We start from the raw sequence: 23,227 nt of genomic DNA on the forward strand, positions 1-23,227 counted from the left end.
TCGTATTTTATATACTTTAACATATCGTAGTTTCTCGTGAAGGTTGTTTATTGGAAGAGAACGAGTATACGATCGCATAGTGATATGATAATGATTGCAAATTGAAATGTTAATGAATATGAAGATCGATATGACATAGAATAGTCTCGAACTTACTTAGTTTCATACTGACAATTTTCTATAATCGTATAAATTATATTTATAGACGCCTTAATTCTAAAATAATTGAATTAACATAACAACAGATAATAGAGTTTAACTGCAGATTATAATTATATTTTGCTCATAGATTATGAATTTTAAAAAAACAGAGATGAATATCGAAAATTATTAGAATTCATAACAGAAAAATGACGGCTTGACTAAATAAAATACTAACTAACTTAACGAAGAAATTTAAACAAAACATAATGAATCTCTATAAAGAAGGAATCACAAAGTTACTCACGGCTGCTACTTGCTGTTGTTGCAGGGCGAGATGTTGCTTGGTCAAGAGGTCAGCTTGAGCATTGATAGGCGGATATCCGGTAGCCGTTCCATCGTACGGCGGTGGTGGTAGCATCATCGGTACCAAAGGTGGTTGTAAATTCATAGCAGCCAAAGCAGGTATTCCAAGCGGTAGACCCATCATACCCATCACCAATCCAGGATACTGTTGGAAATGCTGCTGCAGTTGAGACGCAGCCATTGCGTTTAGGGCAGCTTGCATTTCGGTCATCTGTTGCGCAAGAGTCAATTGTGCATGCTGTTGTTGTTGCTGCTGCTGCTGCTGTTGCTGCTGCTGCTGCTGCTGTTGAGGTTGTTGTTGTTGTTGAATATGGTGCTGAGGATTGGTCGGCAATACGATCGAATTCGTAGAATCTGTACTCGATACAGGCGTGTTGCTTAATGCTGGAGTCGTTACTGGAGTAGTAGAAGTAGCCTCTGGAGTCTTACTGACACGATCTTTGTTCTCATTAACCTCCTCTTTCTCTTTTTCACGTTGTTCTTTATCCGAGGAGAGATCTTGCGGCTGGTTAGAAGCTGGTGTCGAGCTCCTAGGTCCGGACGACGTAGAAGAAGACGTTGCAACAGTCACTACAACGCTCTTCTTCTCGTATTCACATTTAAATTGCTGAGCATATTTCTCTAAGAATTCGCGCGGCACCAGATCACGGTGTACTTCTTCGCAATGAGCTTTCAACACCCAAACGCTACTAAATTCCTTGTTGCAATGCTGGCAGGTGCTTCTAGTCAGTTCTGGTATAACGTCATCATCAGTATGTTCTTCAGCTTCTTCCTCTCTTTCACGAGCAGCTTGAGCAGCTAGCGCCTGTTTCTGTTGCTCCTGCTTCTGTTGTTCTTGCTGAGCTTGGAGCGCCGCAGCAGCTTCTTCTTCTTTACGTTGACGTCTTTGGTGGTTCTCATTGAATTGCATCACCAGATCGAAACCGAAACTTTCTAGAAGATGCTTGTACATTTGCGACGTCTTGTGACGAGGCTGAGACAAAATATCTTGCGTTGTTTGCGAAGAATGCGTACTCTGCTGCATGTGTTGTTGTGGACCAGGTGTCGTAGATGAAGGAGGTGGAGTTTTCGCTGGTGTGGATAAAGGGAGCTGTTGAGACGCTATTTGTTGAAACAACGCCAATGGATTGCTAAATATGCAATAAAGTTGTTGGTGAGTGGCAAGCTGCTCCTGATTGACAAAAAGAGCACTACATCGAGGACATGACAACATTGTTCCGCTGTTTCCAGAGGTGCTGGTGTTAACCGGTGGACTATTTGGGCTGCTTGGCGGAGGCTGTTCTATCAATGGACGTGCAAGATCCAACTGACCACTGGCAGCAAGATCTGGTAATTTACTGGCTCTAGTCTGGTGCAGCACGCTCCTCATGTGAATGTCCAAAGTACTGCCTTGAGAATAAGCTACCTTGCAAATGTTGCACTTGTAGGGTTTCTTGTCCTGGTCTTGCTGAGAATCAGGGGATTCCGTAGGACTAGGAGGCGGTACGACAGAGATTAGTGTGTTGTTGTTGCCTTGCTCTTGCATTGCTCTCTTCAACTTGTGTAGATGGCTCACGCTGTTGTAATGAACTAACAGAATATTCTTCTGAGTAAAACTCTCCTTGCAAACTTCGCACTTGTATGGCCTGTTAGGATCCAGATACTTCTCCATGGGATAGGACATCTTTTCCCCTTTGCGGTGCAATAGCGTCTTGTTGTGTCCAGTCAAGTAACTCTGCCTGGTAAACGCGACTTTACAGCGATGACACTTGAACTTTCTCCCCGGATCGTGATACGAGTCCTCGGCCACTGTTTGACTATTCAAATAATCTTCTAAAAGACGTTGCTCCTTGTGTAATGGCGACGAGTCGCTCGCGTCACTCTCTTCCTCCTCCGCCTTGCTGGCATCATCCTCGATGTTCTGTTCTCCAACCAAATTCCCCTGCCTGCGAAGAGCTTCCTCCGTGAGAGCTTGAAGCAACGGATGAGCGTGCAGCAGGCTCTGCTTGTACTGTGCGAGTTCGTCTTCGTGTAGATCCGCGTGAGCAGATTCCAGATGTCTTTGGAGAGCCTGGACCGAGCGAAACGATCGTCCACAGAGGGCGCATTTTGTCGCATCTCGGATAGCGTGATACTGCGAGTGCTGTTGCAGCTTTTCCAGAGTCTTGAACGCGAGACTACACTGTCCACATCGATACTTGTAAACGTGTTTCTCGCTGACGGCAAGAGTGGGTGTAGTGGCTGGATGAGTCTCCCTGTGATGTTGCTGTAGTTCCTCCAACGAGCGGCACACGCGTCCGCAGACGGTGCATCTGGTGAGCTCCTCGATCTCCTCGTTGGCTCCACGTTCGCTCAAATCCTCCTCTTGCGGCTGTTTCGTGGGGGTAGCCGGCGAAGTCGGCATCGTTACCGCTGCAGTCGAGGTGTTTCGCGGATTGTTGTTCAACCAATGGCTCTGGTCCACCAGTAACAGCAGTCGTTGTAAGCCGTCCGCGTTAACCGAGTGTATTTGCATCACGTGTTTCTCGAGCGCGGAACGCTCTTTAAAACCATCCTGACACAGCGGGCACAACAATTCCGGCGGCGGCTCTTCCTTTACGGTCTCCGCTTTGTCCTCGGCATCCTGGACATGAGCCACTTGCAAATGTTGCCTCAATTCTTCGCGCGACGTCGGCTGATAAGTGCAATATGGGCAGGTGACTTCCTCCTGCTCATTTTCTGGGTCATTTTCCGGCTCCTGGTCGTTATCCGGCTCCTGCTTCACCTCGCTGCCACAGTCGCTACCTTCCTCTCGTCGTTCTGTAAATGAAACAGTAACAAGCATTCGCTTGGTGATCGGGCAGTCTCGTCGAGCTTAAGATATTTTTCGTCGCTTGAACGGTATTATTATATCGAGAGCGCGAGAAAGATAAATTCTTAACTGGTGTGCTGCTGATCTGATCGTTGATGAAACGATTTTTGTAAATAGAATTAGTTTAAATTAATAATCGTATACAGAGGCCTTTATATTTACGAAATAAATCAACGGCAATGAATGATTCAGCAGACAATTAATCATAGTTGGGCTACTAATAGCCAATAAGATATAGTCAGATAAGTAGTATAGAAACTTTGTTAGAACCCGAAGTACCTTCCTTTCAGCAAACTCGTCTCTTTTATTTTGAATATGTACTTTAATGTTAATTTTGGTGGTGTCTTAATGCAAAGCATCAAAATTTCCGAACGGTGAAAACCGGAAATCACGATGGTTACACACCGTGCAATTGGGCCGCATTAATGTTAACAGTTTTGATTCGTGCAACATAAATTCTTGTGCCTTAATATCACGATTACTATCGGCCGATAACGCAAACCTGTAATTCCCCCTTTCTATTAAGGCGTCGATAAATCGTCGATCGACATCAAAAATCTTAACAGCCGAAAAAATAACCATTAATCTTGCAGCTGCATGCGAACAGAGGCATGAGTCGATAATGTTGTGAGAGAAAGTAAATTACGTTGAACGGCAGCGAAAGCATTTCTGTCCTGTGACGTTCGATGTTACATTTCGTTAAAATCGAAGTCTGTTCTTTTATTCTAACTTTATATTAGATATCTCATAATCGAGATGTATCCTTGAATTAACTGATATAATTTGTAATAAATTATCGAATAATAAGAGCACCCTATGATTGTTAATATGGAAACGATTGTAATAAAACATCTATTCCTATATAGTTATATACACAATGTCAAACGTGCAAAACAATTAAATGTATTTCGATAAAAATTCCGAACCAATCTCTTCCAAAAATTCTAACATTCAACCAACGCTAATAAATTTCGATCGAATTGCTAAAATCCATCGTAGCGATCAATGGGACTGTGAACAATCAATTAACAATCAATGGAAAAATTTCCACGAATTACCTTCTATTTAGAAGAAAACAATCAATTAAAAAAGAAAAGAAATTCTCACGAATTTCTGATCGTTTGTAAAGAACCAATCTCCTATCAAGCGCTGAGAAATCAAATTGCCGATGAAGCTTATGACTCAGTGGTATAATCTCGTCATAATGGATATATAATACGTAGAGAGGCAACAGCCTTGTCCCCAGAGCGGGACAATCGATGAAAATTAATGTAACGTTAAAGAGTTTTGGTAACAACGAAAAGTATCGAGGGAGAGCCACGGTGGTGTGCAGACATCGCAGATGCTTCCTTGTCCGTATAACAATACCGCTTGAAATTATAGATTGCCGACGCGAAATTATCGATGGGTCGTTCCTCCAAAATAAAGGGAAGACCGCCTATTCGCGTGGTCTGCCATTGTCCAAAACCGCATTTACATCGAACAGGCGTCAGTTGCGAAGGCAAAACGCGACGATGCAACGCGTGCTGCTGGTTTTCGCTTTGTACACGGTGCCGCAGTTCATGAATAAAAATCCTTCGCGCGATTTCGTGTCCTTTCAGACGAGAAATTTTGCAGAATATAGGAAGAATATAAAAGTATAGAAACTTTGAAGAATGTCACATCAAAATGGAAAATTTGAAGAATACGGATAATAATATAATATATCTGTGTGTCGGGTATAGATCTGACGATATTTAATACAAATCCGAATGGATTCCACTACTTTTATATTTTAGTCATCGTATTATCATTACATCGTATGATTAGACGAAGTAACGTATTTTGTGTTAGAGGTTCCAATTGAACGTAACAAGTAGATGACCTAATATTTATGGCCGACAGTGTATTTGTTCTGAAAATAATTGAAGCGCTTTCTACCAGGGAAAACTGATCTTGGCCCGCTAAAAATTTCATATGAAATTTTACTGCCGTATGAAAGAGCTTAGAGAAAGCAATCGAGCTTTAGAATAATAATAAGAAACGACAGAATCTAGAAAATTAAGGGCTAAAGAATAAATCGATATCGTGTTTTTCCAACGAAGAAATGATCAAAGTATTGTAGATCTATAGGGGGTAGTCTATTTCTCGAAGATAATGAAACATTTGTCAGAGTTGTAATACTGTGATAACAGCGACAAAATGGGAGGAACTCTGGAAGTTCTGGAGTAGTAATAGTTCGAATAGCACGTTGCGGTATACCTTCTCGTACATTTATATAAGTACAGGTCGTCGATATAATAACACTCGACATTGTGCGTGTCGAAGCACACGGCATCGCCATATGCCATGCAGCATTACCGCAATTGCATGTTAATTGCGCGATAATCGATGAAAATATTGAATTCATTAAAAGAGGCGATCTTCACGAGCGACATGCTAATCTTCTGCGAGTTTATTCGTTTAAAAACGTATTAACAGATGTGAGTTCTATTTTCATGCGTTCTTTCACATGAAAAATATGATTCAACGTCCTTGTAAACATCCTGCTTTTAGTTAGTTAGTCAGATTTTAATCGTATTTAAATCGAATGCCTTTGTAATCAATTACTGTTTTCTTGTAGCATTTCCTTTCTTAATAAGTTGATCGTATTTAAATCGTGTTACGATAAAAACATTTCAGAACAAACATTATGTTTCATGTAGCATTTAAGGACAAGTGAAGGTAAATGTATTCGGTGAAAATAATTATGACGCAGGAATAGATAGATCGAGTACTGTACATCTAAATTGATTTTACATCAGGAAATAATTTAATGATATCGTAAAATAATTATTCTCAATTATTATTATTCTCCTATAATATTATGATTGAATAATACGATGATTCCGTCTTCTCCGTAAAATAATTTATATCGATCGATCTTAAGAATCTAAACCGCTTCAAAGATCTAAAACCCTGTAACATTTTGTGTAACTGACCATGTCCCTTCTCTTATGGATTTAACACTGACAATATTCTTTTCTCGATAAATATTATTTTGAATACCTCACACTGTTTTAACGACAAATCTTTAAAAACTGCGTTTCTAAATCTATCTTACGATCTATCTAAATCATACTACGATTTCTTTCGTTCTAAATTAAGAAACACACATTCTTTTTCTTAACAAATGTGACATCGAATACTTCACGTCATTTCAGCGGTACCCCGACTCAAATCAAAGCATGTACATAGTTAAATAAAGACAGGAAGAAACTATATAATAGCAAAACTGCGAATATTTATGCAATTTTATACTTTTACCAATGTAACCAAAGAAATGAAACATGAATCGAAATTTATTTCATCTAATAAATATTATAATGAATACTTTATCTCTGAATGCTTCAAATATTCTTCCCCATTTCAATTTTCTATAGATGCATAGAAATTCGCTGTCTAGGACAATGCTTTTCACTATGTAACTCTACCTTATCTATAAAAATGTCTTTCCACTCACCATTGTTGGCATTGGTAGTATTCTGTGTGGTTGGCATGGTGGGACTGGGCTGTTGCGCAGGTGGAGCATCCGGGTCGCTCATAACTTGGAAAACATCTCCGATATCAGTGTGCGGTGTCTCGTTCCCTTGAATACCGCTTCGTCTGTGAAGTTGATGTAACTGCTCCATTTGAAGATGTCTGAGTGATCGAACATGTTGCAACAGAGGCAATCTGTGTCTCGCACTGAAGCCACACAAAGCGCAATGGTACAACTTCGCTTGGGATGGTACATTGCCACTGGCCTCGAGCAGGTGACGAAGAAGTAGGGCTGCAGCCTCGTGCCTGGGTGACGCGGCATGCAGGGCCAATTTGTGAGCGCTGTTCGTGTAATAGTCGCACGCGTGACAACGTAATTGCGCGGCGCTCGTGGGCGAGGCCAGGTACTTCAACTTCCATTCGTTTCGAAGCCCACCCTCTTTCACATGGTTTACATGCTGCAAACGTTGGAGATGCTTGTCTGTCTTGCAGTGCAATTGGAAGTTAGCTTTTAGGTTGGTTTTGTATGAACAAAGTTTACAAACGAAGTGGCCAGCTACGAGCGCGAGAATTTCTCCTTCTCGTGTCCTCGTTCTGTCCACAGCTAAATGGTGGCCAAGAGCTTCCAAGGAATCGGTGGCGAAATTGTTGCACACGCAGCAATGATACAATTGTGAAGGGTTAGGATCAGCCGGTTCGGGTGGTGGATCCATGCTGTCTGGTGACAAACCAACATCACCACCGAGGTTGCCCATGGCTCCCATACTAGCCATGCCACCCATAATTTCTGGTGGAAGCTGCGGTGGCAATTGACCACCCGTCATCATCTGGATCAGCAAAGCCTGATTGTAAGCCATGTCCGCGAGAGCCGCCTCCGCATGCTGAGGCTTATCCAGGCCACCCAAATGAAGTAGCTGTTCGATTTGTTGTTGATGTTGCTGTTGCGCTTGTTGATGGTGATGTTGTGCCTGTTGGTGGTGGGACTGGAGCGCGGACAGCGTCTGCATGTGCTTCACGTTCTGCTGCAGGACCAGCATATTGTGCGTATGCTTCTCGCTAGTCATGTGTATCCTTAGGTTCCGGGCGACATTCGTTTCGTAGTTGCAGACGTCACAGCGAAATGTTGGCTTCGGTTTCCCTTGGTTCCCGGTCTGACCAGCGATGTGCGGACTGTTGTTGTGTTGGTGATGAGGACTTCTCGTTGCCATTTGTGCATCCTGCGAGGACGATGGATTGTTCGTTGCCGAGCCACCGCCGCCGCCGCCCTGCTGCAGCTCCTGCATGTTATTCAAATGTTTGTCGCTCTGCATGTGAATACTGAGATTGCCCTTGGTCGTGGTAGAATAGTTGCACACTTCGCATCTGTAGGGCTTGTAACCGCAAGTGTAAGTCTCGCCACGTGCTAACCTAGGGTGTGGCTGTCCGGCGATGCAGTAGATGCAGGAGGTTTCACTTTCGGGATGTTTCTCCTTCATGTGGATTTCCAAAGTTTCTTGGTACTTGTAGTGCCAATTGCATTTCGGACACTTGAGCGTTTTGCAAGAGTTTCTACTGTGAATTCCAGCCAGGGGTCCGCCTGGGCCCGCCAATCTGCTGCTGGCTAGAATCAGTTCGCATTTGGGGCACTCCACTCCGCTCGGTCTTCCTTGCATGTGCTCGGGGCAGACACCGATGGTCGTGCCTGTGAGAAAATTCGGTGGTTGCTGGGTCAAAGCGGCGTACGATGATGGCGAGCCTTTCGTCGACGAAGCAGGTGGCGGTGGTGACGTGTAGTGTATGGCGGAAGCGTCAGGTGCTTTGGCCCAGGAAGCGGCGCTCACCTGGGCGCCGGTCCACTGATGCTGCTGCGTTTGTTGATGATTGTACGCGAGAGGATGATTCGAATGGGAAGTGGGAGTGGTGGGTGTGCTAGGTGACGGCCTCTGTGGTTGCTGTTGTTGTTGTTGCTGGGGACTGCTCGGTACTCCGGGAGTGCTGGCAGGCGTACTGGTCGTGGTTGGTGTTTCGTGATCGGTGGACTCGGTACGCTGCTGCTGTTGTTGGTTCTGCATCTGCGCGGGCGATGGTTGCGGACAAGTGGAACTCGTCACTGGTTCGAGAAAACTGACCAACGGTTGCTTGCCTCTGCCCACGGCTTGAATGATCGCCGACGCGGTGGAATGGGAGAGTACCTGTCGCTCGTCTTCCATCAAGGTAAGCTGGTGTTCGCCCTGAGCGTGTGCCACGAAACTCTTCGCGTAGCCGAAACTGAGCTTGCATATGAAACACATTAGAATAGGTTTCACGGGTACTGAGGTTGCTAAAGAAGGTGCTGCCGCAGGTGGAGGAGGTGGTTGTTTGCTACCCTCCGCGCTTCTGTAACTTATCACCCGATAGCTGTGCATCACAGGAAGATCGGGATTGTGCTGCTGCGCCACCGAACGTTGTTGTTGTTGCTGCTGTTGCTGCTGATACGCCTGATGCGCGTACAGTCTCGAAACGTAGTACGCGCTCGCGATTTGGGGAAATACCAACGAATGAGGAACCGAAACACCGCGTCCATCTACGATGCAACCGTCAGGTAACGAGTCATCCTCGCTGAGTTCACTTTCTCCCTCGATGATGTATGCTGAACCGTCCGGATTGTAGACGATCTTCCCGTCGAACTTCTCCACATCACCTCCCGTTGGACTCGGACTAGGGCTTGGACCTTGTTGTTCTTGCTGTTGCTGTTGTTGGCTCTGCGACTGCATGGTCATAGTGGTTGTGGTAGTAGTTGTCGTTGTATCCGCGATCGGTGTAGGCGTCGGTATGGCATCGCGGGTGCAGGGTTCTGTGCCCGAGGGTGGACTGGCTGTCCGGGGGTGATGGGGCTGATGTAACGCAGCCCCTGCTGCCGGGGGGGACCCGCCCCCTCGACCCCCCTCCTCCTCCGGGCTCATCTCCTGCTTTTGCTGCGTGTACGTGGAATTTTGGAAGGGCGCGCCGTGTTGCTGCTGTCTGTGCTGATGCTGCTGATGCTGATGCTGTTGCTGCTGTTGATGGGCCGCCACCAGCTGCTGGTAGAGCTGATGTTGCCCGATCGCGGTCGACGTGTGTTGTTGCAGATGCGAGGGAGGAATGTTGTGGTTCTGAAGGTGGTACTGGGGGGGATGAGGCTCACTGGAGGGCATCACCCCAAACGTGAGGCGGGCGCCAGCCTCACATCACCTACGGCGCCTGCGCCTACACTCTCTCGACTTCCTCTTCCTCTTCTTCTCCTACCGTATGTCGCACTCCCCACCCCCTTCGTTCTCTCTCTATCCGTCCAAATCTGGTCTCCACCGCCGACAGATAATTCTTTGCTAGCTACCCCGACACAACCCCAGGTCGTACCTGTAACAAAGAATAGAATTTTATGTTTAGTAAGATATCGTCGAATTTAATTCGTTATTAAGTTTTTCTATGATATAGACAAATAACTTCTTACATTGTACCTATAAAAGTATTATTATATTAGAATATTATTAAAGTATAGATTTAGCATGTTTTATTTTCGTAATTCTAAATTGATACCAGGTGTTTGGTCCTGACCGGATGTACAAGAATCTAGCTCGCAGTCCCAACGAAGAATGATTTCGCGGAGGAACATTAGTAGATGGTCTAGTCGGTTAATCCGGGCAAACAGAGGCGGTCTAAAGGACAGTGGAAAGATAGCGAAATACGTAGAAAACGTCGGCAAGCTGCGTGTACAGAGGATCAAGGCTGCGATGCCGGGTACACAAAGCGGAAGGAGACTCGCCATGGCGACACAAGGCGTCCTATGTTCGGATTACCTGAACCCTCGTCGTGGACCCAGCTGTATTTACAACTAAGCGTCGACCAAGCTTATCTATCGATTGAATATCGACGTCCCTCTTTAACTCTCGTACAGCCGTACAACGAGAAACATAACGGAAAGAAATCAACTATCGATGAATGGTCGCTGTTGTACGATTAAAAACGCTCCTTTTCTAGCCTGTCCTAGATTCTCCCCTATTTCTAGCAATAAAGGAACAATCTCGTCATCATGGCAAACAAACGGAAACACGCATAAATCCATAAAGTCACGTATGTATCTATAAAAGCTTCTACTGTTCTATTTTGGCATTCGAATTTCGAGGACGCGTAGATCTCGCGATGGCGAGGATCACCGTGAGATATCGCCTTCGGAAGTATCACTATGCCGCAGTGTCTACGTGAATTCGAGATTACACGCGTGGATTGCTCGAGGCAACGAGCATGCGTCTAATCATCCAATCCCAATTACGCGGTCTCGGTGATCGCGGTTCAAAAGACGGCCGCGAGTATTCGCAGAATCTAACGGATTAAAGGGGAGGGGGGGCGTAGTGTACGCGGATTTATGCGGCCGCGCGTGTGGGGGTGTATCACGGCGTGACTGAATCAGGAATCTCTCCGATCCTCGCGGAGGCTACCTAGAGAAATTCTTTTCCCCTCTTCGTCCTGCAGCAACTACCTTCTCGTCTCTCGTTCGTTCCAGACACGCCGCTGGACATCGTGATACATAGATGCATTATACGTTCTTTCTATCCTCGTCTCTCTTTCCTCGTTACTCTCAGTCTTGTTCCACGTTTTCCTATGCTATCAGCGCAGTTATAATTCCGCGGTGCAAACTCCATAATCCAGTGACCATAGGCTAGGTACCAGTTTTCTAATGCGTGAGCCGCGGCAGGCGATCATTTCCTCGGATTATCGTCGATCGATCGCCAGGCAAATCGCGGTGGTCAGCACCGTTTGTCGAGTTTTTCCGCGCCGAAACACCGCCAATTGCTAATTCCCCCTCTCCACTCCCACTCTCTCGCGATCAATTATTTCGGATTGATGCTCAATTTACGTGTTTACGTGGAAAGTGATTCGAGCACGCTGCGGGGTGTACGCTATTTATCGCGGAGTAACGTGCGTTTCTGTGAACATGACTTAATCTTATTCTACTATGCTATCTATCAATTGGTCTCGACTCGTTTGTTCCTCGTTTTGTTCATAATTTAGGAAGTTACAGCGTGGTATTTTTGCTCGTCCTGGAAATTGGTTTCCTTTGGAACGTGTACAATAGATAAGAGCGGAGTTTGAATTGGAAAAGATAAAGATTTTTACATGATGGTTGACGTGTCGTTTCTCAGACGGTTGAAACAGATATCACGGTCGTTGCGTGACCACGTTATGCCACGTTTGTACAACGTGTAACAAGCAGATAGTACGTTAATGCTCGCTTGATCAGCGAGTTGGATCTTGCTGTTAAAAAGTTGCATTCCGAACGGCTAACATGGTAACAGCGAGGGTTACAAATATTTCATAAAGATAACGTAGCTACTCTTGCGTATGAGTTATATTTTTATTTAATGACACATTTACACGACGTTATAATTTCTATTAATGTTCGAATTATGACAGAGTTGGAAAATTTCGTTCGAACGAAGCATGTGACTCTAATTTGTGAATATTATTCACAGTGATTATTTCCTTTTCATAATGCATCGCGCAATTAGAGAGGATCGACGACTGAGATATGACAGTGGTGTTTAGAGATCGACTTTACTTCTTATAAATTTCCCAATCTCATTAACCAGCTACATATTTAGTGCTTTACTGCAACAACAAAATTCAGTCCAACAAAACTGTACTAAATGTCTAATTGAATAAACTGGTGTCGATTGAATCCACTTATCCGAACGTGAACTTTGATTATACAAACTATTTGTCCACGAATGAAGTCGTGTAAAATGAATCCTACATCTGAAATGATTTTTACAAGAATACGTAAAAATAATTCGTAAATACCATCACTCGAATAAATAAAAATATCATCGCTCTTCTCTACTTTTCATTTTACAAATTCGATCGGTCTAGCTTCTAAACAATTCGCACGATATCTAACGAAAATCCAGTGAAATGCGAAGAAATACGCGGAAAGTCGAAACCGTAACCGTTAGTACAGCAGTGTAGGTGTGTATAAGTAAAAAAATGAAACGAGCGTAATACCGTTGCCGGTTAGATTACGGCCGGAACTGTTGTGTAACCAAAAACATCTGCCAATCTGACATCACCTGCCCCGTGTTACCTATTTCTAGTTAATTTATCATCCATTTTGGACGAAGTCAGAAATCGAAAGACGTCGAGGCTGGCTTCTCGAGCAGGGCTAGATCTCAATATAAAACTTCGCTCTTTCCTCGGACCATGGTCTTTCATTATACGATAACATCTTAACTGCTACGCCAGCATGCGAATTCTCGATGGCGCACGGTTGTTCCGCCGATTCGCGCTAATAAAGCCTCGATATCGCAGAATTTCTCGCCAAGTCGCAGGTCAGAACGCGGAATAAGCTAATTGTTTAACCGCCTGCGAGAAATTTTGTACGAGAAACAGATTGGAAACACGTCCAATTCTAGCGAGAATGATCGTCTCGATGAGTTGGCGTTTGAGCAACGTAGCGGTTTTCAAGCGAGCTTTTTTTTTGAAACGAACAGTAGGAAATATCGGATATTTACAGAAAAATTTGTGAATTTTTATATATAAAAATTGAACGCGTTATTTCGAATACTTAATAATTCCAAGTTTGACTAATTTGAGTATCCGTCGATGACACTCGTTTCAATTTGACAATCCAAATAGATTAGCTCATTAAATTGCCTGTCGATTTTGAATATTCGCAAAGAAATTTGTAAATTATTTCTACGAACGCTTAATGTGTAATTTAATGTAGTTTCGAGTATTTAGGAATTCGTCGACTGATTAATTCACAGACCTCCTTAAATCTAAAAAGTTTGGAAACTAGAAAATGAGGAAATAAAAATTTCTCGATATGAAATTACGTTTACGCGAATTTTTACGTAGCGATGTCGCGTACAATTGAATAGCCACGTAAAAATTGGAACGTGTTTTAGAAAAGGCGTTTGAAAACCACTGAGGAAGGGAGGAAACGCGTCGAATGAATTTGATGGCGTGACGAACGCTGTGGATGACTACGTATTTCTAGGAGGATTCATTAAACAAAGCCGATATATCGATTCCACCTTTCCTTCAACGACACAACAAGCTGCCTCTTCCGCGAAATATTGTTGCCACTAATACGATCGATGAATTTGATTACGGCCTACCTATCGACCAGCGACGAAGGTTGCTCGAACTTGTAGCAAAGTCAGAGTAATTTTCGTCCGACTAATAACAGATACGATATCACAACGATTGACGCAACTCGTTGGTAAAATCGTGTTTCTTTCAAATTAAACAATTTACGCTTACAGAAATTCGATATTTCGCGAGGTAGATCGTAATAAGCTAAATTGCAATTTTACAAAAATGTATATAACATTTAGTTAGTTAAACGTTTTCTCTACGAAATATTTTTTAAATTACGAATTGAAAGATATATACAGCTGCAAATGACACGTTGTTGCTCGCGTGTGATTGTAATTCTTTATAATAAAAAGCTTCGAATATCGTAAAAGATACGGCGTGACATACGTGAAACAATTTTCGTGTCAAACGCACGTTTAAACGGTTCTGAAATAAAAACATAAAACCTCCTTTTAAAATTCATGCAAAGAGAACTATTCCTATAATCCTATCTACTCACGAGCGCACTGCTAAAATACGGAAACAGTTACGTAGATTCATATCTTTTACGTTATTTGAGGTTTCCATGGGATTTCACTGGTGATACCATACCTGCAACCTCCCAGGTATAAGTGGTATCCTTTCAAAATATTCTTTCAACGTTCCACTATCATCCCGGGCAACTTCATCAGAGATTCCAACAGGCACAAAATCACCGATCTCTATCTCCGAACCACGTTCCAGTAACATGTGAAAGATCTAAGATATTTCCGACGTATAATCACGTTCTAATTGATGGGACGATGAATTAATCTTGGAATCGTAAGGATTTTTATCTCGTCCAATAAGATATTTCATAATTTTAGGTGCAAAGAGAAAAGTTTTAGAATAAGTTTAAAAATATAAATAACAATACAAATATAATATTTACGATATGACGTGATATTTAAGATATAATATTTCGCAAAAGTTAAATATTATGGCGTAGTATATTTCAATCTAAATTTGCCAATGTGTTAACTAAACTGACGAGACGCTACGTAAGTTACTCCGAAGAATTATAATCACATCTGAACGGAAAGTCTCCACTATCCGTGTGAAACGAAAGAATCGCGTCGATTCCGTGTTCCGTGGACGACCCTTCACGCGGAAAGACAATCGGTGGACGCCAAAATGCGAAACGAGCAAATAATACGCGGAATATAATCGTCGCTCGAGAGAAAGTGGAGAATGAGCACAGGTGGTTGATGAGTTCGCACTCAATGACGGAAGGGGAAGAGAACACGAACTCTTGAAAACCGACTAAGTATAAGAGAGAAAGAGAGAGAGAGAGAGAAAGAAAGAAAGAGAAAGAGAGAGAGAGAGAGAGAGAGAGAGAAAGAGAGAGAGTTAAACATTCGGGGAACGACCGCGAATTCGAGGCAGCAGGGCTTTTGTTTGTCGCGCCGTTTCACCGGAAACCGAACCGATATGCGCGTCTCATCACGCGAAAGTCCCTTTTGTGTCGGTCCGACGGTAGGTAGGAAGAATCGAAGGGACCCTACGGGGCCCACATGACGATCGGTCGCGCGTTTCGACCAGGCACGAAATACGCAAGATGCGCGCAATTATGGCTACCCAATTATCTCGTACGCGTCTCGTTATTTATTGAATATCGTGCCTGCTTATTTCTCAGGCGAGTTTGCGTGCCACCGCGAGAGGGGAAGACCGGGGGCCCTTCTCGCTTCTTCTGCGAGCTTCCGCGCGGAAATTCAATGGACAGAAAAGGTGGAGCGTGAGCGGTGCGCGCGTGCGTTAACGCGGAACGTCTGTCTGGAATTAAAGGCCGCGAATTAAGAAAAGTTGCGAACAAAAGCTATGATTATAAGGTATTGCGGTTAGGAAACAGACAGGTAGAAACGTCCGTCGAATGTTACGTTCGACGTCAGAAGTTTGAGATTTTTATGCTTAAGTGTCATACTTATCATTATCGTTATTATCAAGAACGAGGCTTCCGGGTGTAAACCGTTTCCTTTTCAGGAATATATTCCCATGATTCACGTGTATATTCTACTAGCCACTCGCTGTAGCTTCGTCAAAGGTTCACACGTTTGACTCCACCAATTTGACGATCGGGTTTTAGTTCGATGATACGGACAAGTGTCGAATATTGTTTCGTCGAATATCGAAGATTATCGACGTAATGGATGAAACACTTTTCCGATCTCAGCGAAGTATACATACAGCTGTTCCGAATATCTCGCAATTTCTATATACATCTCCAGATTTGTTTCAGATTTAACCAATGTAATCATCATTGGGTTTCATAATAGCTCGAATGAAATTTCAAAATGTTTCGTGTAACACGTATACCTAAGAATAACGTGTCTACAAGTATTGAAATACTTTCGTGAGCCTGTGTACACCTATTCCACGAATCGAATAAAGCGTTTATTCCACGCCCACTCTTCTAAATATTCTTACGAACCAGAGCACATTTCCTACGGCAACGTTCGTTATTTATGCAGATTTAAGAGGCAACGTTGAGAAATCCTAGCAAAATACTGCTTGGAATCCGTTTAACGATATCGATCGTTAAACGCAACACTTGGCGACTCTCGATCAAACCTCGTGCACCTTTCATTATTGTCGTTATTACACCGGCCGCTTTCAGTTTGCTACGCGCGTACCAACGCGCCGATAAGACCTATCGAATGCTTGAAACGCAAGCTCGAGCAACACGAGACGCGTTGCACGAACGCGGAACGCATCCACGCGAGACGATCGTCGTTGCTCGATAAAACTTCGTTCTGGTTCCCTCGACGAACTGCCAATTAACGTCGCGAACTATTTTAACGGAGCGACCACGATTTCCGGACGTCGTATAGACGGCATGGACGTTCTTCGATTTTCCTAGTGGAATCTTTGAAACACGTTAAGCCGTTTATAATTACGAGACCATAATTTTATCCAGATTATTTTATGATAGCGAAAGGTGGAGCGTGTAGTTACGGTGGGCGATGAATGTTGATTATGCGGAGTTATAAGGGAAATTATGGACGTGGTTGGATTGAGTTTATGTTGCTGGTAATATAAATAGAGAAACGACTGCGCGTTCTATATGAATATTCGATCGGTTAGAATCATTAATCGTGTTTTTATGATTTTAGTTAGTTGGAGGAATAATCTACACGAACGTATTGTTAGGAAATTTAGAAACCAGGACGAATATGGAGTTTAACGTTAGAATATCTCTCAACGTACCTAAATACGAGACAAATAAATCTAATTGAAACGATATGATGAAAATAAAATTCATATATGTATACATATATAGACACATACATAGCACACCAAGACTTTTCATTGGAAAAATCTGCCAATGTCCCTGAACGAAACTTTCGAACCTACCGCCAAAGTAGCACATGCGATGAAAGAACGAAGAAATGCATGGAGAAACACGAAGAAATCGCTACGATCAATTGTAGCAACTACGAGAAAAATACCCTAACTGAAATGCCCGTGACTGGGACGCGCGTCGAAATGATTAACCAGCTACGAGCCTAGCGAGCATCCAATTATCATGAAAGTTACCCATCAAACGTTTACGATCCAGCAACGGAATCCCCGTAACATCTAAAACTATCCAGCAGCCAATAATCCCATCATTGAAGTCATTTTCCGACTCTGTTCGACTGCGAGATCACGAATCGATCTGTTGAACCCTATCTTACAGACTCTCGCGGCCGACTACATTGGTCGACGACGAGGACGATGGAGAAAGAGAAGAAAAAAAAAAAAAAGAAAAGAAAAGAAAGCAAGACGAAGCCTCGCGAGCGTTAGTCGATTAATCAATGATTTTCCAATTGCTTCATCCAAAGAGGAACAGAGAAGAAACTGCGGTGTGGCATTCGCGATGGCCGATTCGCGGTTGTAGCAGAGCAAGATGCCTCCTCGGGCGAACGCTAAACGACCGGCGATCGAGAAGAGGGGCAAACATGGCGGAGGGGAGAGGATGAACGCGAAGGAACGGGGGGTGGAACGACGAAGAGGAGAACGATGGGAGAGAACCACTACGAGAGGCTTTCGAAGACAACGGTAATAAGTGAAGGGCAGAGCGCGAGCACGAAGGAGGCGCGCGTAATTTACGTGCAACATGGATTCGGGCGGCGTTTAATCCGTCGGACGAGCTGGCGATTATGAAGTTAGGTTGGGTTAGGTGGTGAACGCAAGCAGGGCCTCTTTGTGATATCAATTAAGTATGATTTGCCCCCTCCGAGCTATGCGCGCTTCCATCTCTCTCCTCCCTTTCTATCCTTTACGTTTTCTCGTCTTCTTCTTCTTCGTTCTTCCTCTTCATCTTCTCTGGTTCGCTGCTCTGTTACCCCCGCGGGGTAACCCAGAGTTTAACCCATTCCCTTATAATTTCCTTCCAATGCACCGTGAGAAACTCGACCGTAACACGCACGCGCACGCACGTGTAAGAAAGATAGGATTATTCGAGTCACCTAAGCTTCGACATCTTAAAATTCAACCGTAAACTTTCTACCTCGTGTGATATTATCAGAGACTATTGGTCCTTGATATCGTGTAACGAAGGAATGACAAACTGTTACGTATTTTATATTCAGTAGAGTAAGACATGAAAAGGAAAAAATCATTCGAATAATCCTATAGTAAGGTTAACTAGAGGTCGATCAGGAGATATTGTATAAAAACTAATAAAATAAAGAACGAAATAACTCACAGAGTTATAGTAATCAAAACTAAGGTATTCACATTGATGGAACAAATTTTCCTTTGCACGAGACGTTAGATGATCGTTGCGATGATCACGATAGGTTTGATCGTTTATTACTCCACAAGATACGACATTGAATAGTCCATTTTCAAATGTAAATTGTTTAAAAATTCTATATAACCGAATTTAACGAATTACAGAACAAATTGCTTACCTTGACTCAAATAACCCTATCTTACTTTATCATCCGCGCCCGACTTCGCATGACTCGATCTCCTCCGTCATAATTGTTACGTTTCATCGAATTTTCGTCGTCCGCTAGCGAGTAAACCGAACCCACGACCAATCCGGTTCAGACTCAAATCCACCAATTAACCCCGTTAACGTCTCTCGCCCCCGCAATTAAGTTCTGATCCTGAATATAAGAGAAGCAGATTCCCGCGAGTTGTATGCGCGTTTCTCTCGGCGAGATCACGGATCGTAGGCGGAACTGAAGGATAAAGAGCAACACGGAGAGCCGCCACGATCCTCGAAACGCCACCTCCTGTCGATATGCTCCCGATAAGGTCGCGTGGGTCGATTGTAATTTCGAATTAGTCGGCCTGTCGGTTTTATCGTGCACGCCGCGTTTCGTGTTTCTTTGGATGTTTTATTAATACCGGTGTCGAGATAAGCCCCGGTTAGGCAGATTTCTCTCCGACGAGGTTCCAGATTGTAAAAATAGACACCTATGCTAATTTCGTGTTCGTGGATGCTGATGGAAAATGCTCGATTGATGTGGCGTCGGGAATGTGAAATTGAATTGACCAAACTATGACAATTGTTAGCGGAGTAAGTAGTTAAGTAGATGGCTGATACGATAAGGTATCGCGGTTTAATCTATACGAGCAATTATATCTGGAATTATTTTATATATTTAAGCTGGATATATCTATTTCTGTACTTTGAGGAATCTTATCTATGAACAGTAATGTTTGGACGATGATGTCTCTGGGATATTAAGGGAATCTCTGTATTTTGTTAACAGAAGATGTGCATTTTTGTTTTATAGATTCTAGTCAACGGTAACAAACAGAGAGCGTATTTTCACAAAGTTATAAATCAGACATGTCGTCGCCGATCTTACTATGCGAACTTCCTTCAAGAGTTCATTTATAAAACATTTGTGACTTATCTACATTTTAATTTAAATTTCAAACTAAAACAGTTACTTTTAAAAGCTCCGTAAACTTTTCCAACGTTCAAAACATGTCGCTATCAATCTTTGTACAAAATACCACGACACGAGGTTTCTAGAAAGTACATATAAAATTTACCTAAGATATTAAACAGATTATTAAAACGTTGTTACTGTCTCCTGTAATTGTATATTTTCCTAACCAAAGGCCATGTTAATTCGACCAAAAACATTCGAGAGTTTCTAGTAATTTTCAAGAACGAAACATCTCAAACCTATCGTTCCGACTTCGGTAATTCTAGCAAAAGATTGGCAAGACACTTTTTCATATATGCTTCGCCAAAGAACCGCTGGGAACGAAATATCTCTTCCAAAAATCTATTCTATCTACGTCAAGCCTTTCATTGTCGATACCATCTCTTCTTAACCATCTGTAAAGCAAAAGAAAAAAACTCACCTACTTCTACATTCTCTTTGAAATCACCCCGTAACGAAGCAGAACCTTTCACCTAACCATCCTCTGGAGGATACCCGCAATCCGGAACCCGCGATTCGAAAACCAAAGCGACATCGTGGGCTCGGTTGTAAAAGGGGGACGGGAGAACCATTCGCTCGGTCTGGCTTCGTCGTCGAGCGTCGATAGGAAATGCTTTTTGCTGTGACGTCGAGGCCGCGCCGGCAACAACGGCCGGCAGGGGTGGCTAATGACAAAATCAATGCGACATAATTAGACATGGCGGCTAGCTAGCTTGGCAGCGATCCGCGTGTGTACGTCGATGCACGGCGAGCATTTACGTGCGCGTAACAGTGTGGCAGCGCGCGCGCCGGGAATTATTGTAAAAACATCCCTTAATGTGATCGATACGGCTTCGTCGACGTAGCTTCACGACTTGGAACCATCGTTGTCGTCGTCATCGTCGTCGTCGCCGTCCTGTACCGTTCGAATCTCAATGAAGACGATCAGGTGGTTTGCTGACGTTTAAATTTCGGAAACGGAAGATCCGGCAGTGCGAGGATCCGGCCTGGCCCTGGACGTAATTCATCGAGATGGATTTTTTATCGGGTCGAAGACGCGAGCCGTTCTCTCATCGGCGGCCGCCAGCACGAGCGGATGACCCTGATTGGGTTTGGAGCCGGTTCGAGGTGGCGCGCTAATGATCTCTGTTAGCGGACGCCTCGCACACCGAGAGAAACGGCTCTCCTCTTTGATTTATGATCAACGCCGGATTTCGGCGAATCGGTAATAAGGACCCGAGTCTCTCCCTCCACGTTCTCTGTGTACATTGCACGCCGATTCGCATTTCGTGGCCGCCGAATAAGTCCACGCTGTTGCCTGCACGCGACCAATTTTTATGGTTTCACCGGTGTTACCGTTTCGATGCTGATTGCACGGCGAACGTAAAGTCGGTGTACTTTGTGTTTCTGTGGGCCTCAGTTTGATATACACAAGCTCGCGCATTTGGAATACTCTGATGTATGGTTATTTAATCGAGATCCATCTCTGCCGCATAAAGCATTTGAACGAGCGAATAAAGAATCCAATATAATACAAAGTTACTTACTGTCCAACGTATAGAATCAGTGTCATAATTGCAACATATTGAATACTATATGGAGTCTTGTATGTTCGTTGGAATTCTTTCAAATAAGGACTACCAAAGGAATCGTTAACTTGGAAGATAACCATACTTTGATATTCCCATTATTTCGTGGTAGAGCGACGAAAACAATCGATTACCGTTACACCTCGCAGACACGAGTTGTAGAAAGTCGTAGACAGATAGAACTCGTTAAATAGTACAACGTTCCCCTCGACTAATTTTCTCAATCTTCGCTCGGCAAAGAAAAGTTATAGTCCGTCCCAGTTTCTGGAATTACCATGTAAGGCAATGATCAAAATAATTGACGGTTCGTTTATTCCATCACCCGACCAATACTTTGTAACTTACTCATACAATTGCAAACAGTAAACATACTTAACGATTCTTTTACTTTCATTCTTTTTTACTTTGTCTCGTCAACTATTTGTCGAATGTTTTCAAAAGGAACCACAGGAATCATTTTTGTAGTGATTTCTCGATGATAAACGATCTTATAGTTTGATAGAAGAAAGACAGTAACGTTAAAAAAAATTCGTGCCAAATGTTACGAATACGTGGCAGAGAATCGGAAGCATAATTTTTTCCCAGAACGAGTAAAGTACAAGCCGCGACATGCCGCTTCGGCCATGCCATCGTCCGCTTCGATTTCAAGCGAATCCGTAGGTGGAAGAGCTTCGTACGCTCGTATGTAGAGCTAATTATATTCTCGAACAAAGGGTTGCTTCGATGATGCACATGTAAGGTCAGAAGTGAACTTTGATGAGCAGCTCTACACATCCGGTCAACGATATGTGCATAAGACGGATAGAACAAGGAGAAGGACAAAGAAAAAAAAGAGAAGGAAATGAAAAAGCGACTGATCGATAGAATTTCGAAGTCGTTCTTCTCTGCTCGTCCTCTGTCGATGAAAGAAACAACCTGCTCAGAGATATAAGACTTTTAACAACAAATGACAAATCCATGAAAGTTTGTAAAACAAACGAATATCTCCTGAGAAAGTTGAAATCAATATTTTTGATGTAAATAATTTTCAAGACAATCACATTTGATAAAATGATAGTTTCGATAGTATGTTATTTATTGATACGAATATCGACTATGAATTTATAGCTCGTCTCAAAAATCGATTTGTCTCTAATTGATTTTCAGCTGGTTCTTGTAGGTTTACTAAAATTACTAGAAAGTGGGGCTGCTCGTTATTGCGGCAGCCCTCTCAATTTGCATAAACACTCGAGGTCTAACGATCATGAAAAAATCCTGAGTCCATTACTATTTGTCATTCGATCGGTAAAATCTCGAAGTCATTCGTCGCTCTTGGTCTTTTTTACTTGATCGTCTGGTTTCATGATCGTGAAAAAATCTTGTGTTTTCAAGGACTCGGTTGAAATCGATGATAGGAAGCGCCTTTATAGAACGCTGGAAATACACGTCGCGGCTACTCGTGCGTGTCCGCAAATTGATTTAAATGCTCCACGCCTATATCTGTCTGAAGCCGTGGGATCGCTTCGCAAGTCAACGGGCAGATCCATCAACGCCGGTGTGGTAACGCGAGCACCGTGTACCGCGGCAATTACAAAAATAATCTCGCAGCAAATAATATCGAACCGGTCGCTACAGCGACCGACAAAAGTCGACGGACGCGTCCAAGCTTCTTCCATTCGTGCCTTCGAGATCTCCAACGTTTCTCACATTTATGGCGATATTTACCAGATATGTTTGAAGAAATTTTGGTTTTTTATATTCCACCCAAGTTAATTGTATTAAGGTTGTAAAAGTTAAGGTATATTATAGGTATATTTAACGAAGAGCTCTTAGTAGTGTTT

General features: G+C 43.2%; 1 protein-coding gene across 11 annotated transcripts in view; it reads right to left on the reverse strand.

The window, feature by feature from the left end:
- Positions 1 to 23,227, reverse strand: part of LOC126863993 (zinc finger homeobox protein 4-like) — a 410,183-nt gene that overhangs the window by 126,718 nt on the left and 260,238 nt on the right. For 10 of the 11 annotated variants that reach the window (XM_050614831.1, XM_050614828.1, XM_050614820.1 and 7 more), the window contains 2 exons: positions 6,819 to 10,189; positions 449 to 3,285 (listed from right to left, as the gene is read on the reverse strand). In XM_050614831.1, the coding sequence (XP_050470788.1) occupies positions 449 to 3,285; positions 6,819 to 9,987 (6,006 nt within the window). In that variant the 5' untranslated portion in view covers positions 9,988 to 10,189. Of the gene's footprint in view, positions 1 to 448; positions 3,286 to 6,818; positions 10,190 to 20,260; positions 20,436 to 23,227 lie in introns of those variants that run through there. The other variant, XM_050614824.1, reaches the window with a different exon arrangement.

The sequence above is a fragment of the Bombus huntii genome, chromosome 3, assembly GCF_024542735.1.
Source record: "Bombus huntii isolate Logan2020A chromosome 3, iyBomHunt1.1, whole genome shotgun sequence".
In the NCBI taxonomy this organism is placed as follows: Eukaryota; Metazoa; Arthropoda; class Insecta; order Hymenoptera; family Apidae; genus Bombus; species Bombus huntii.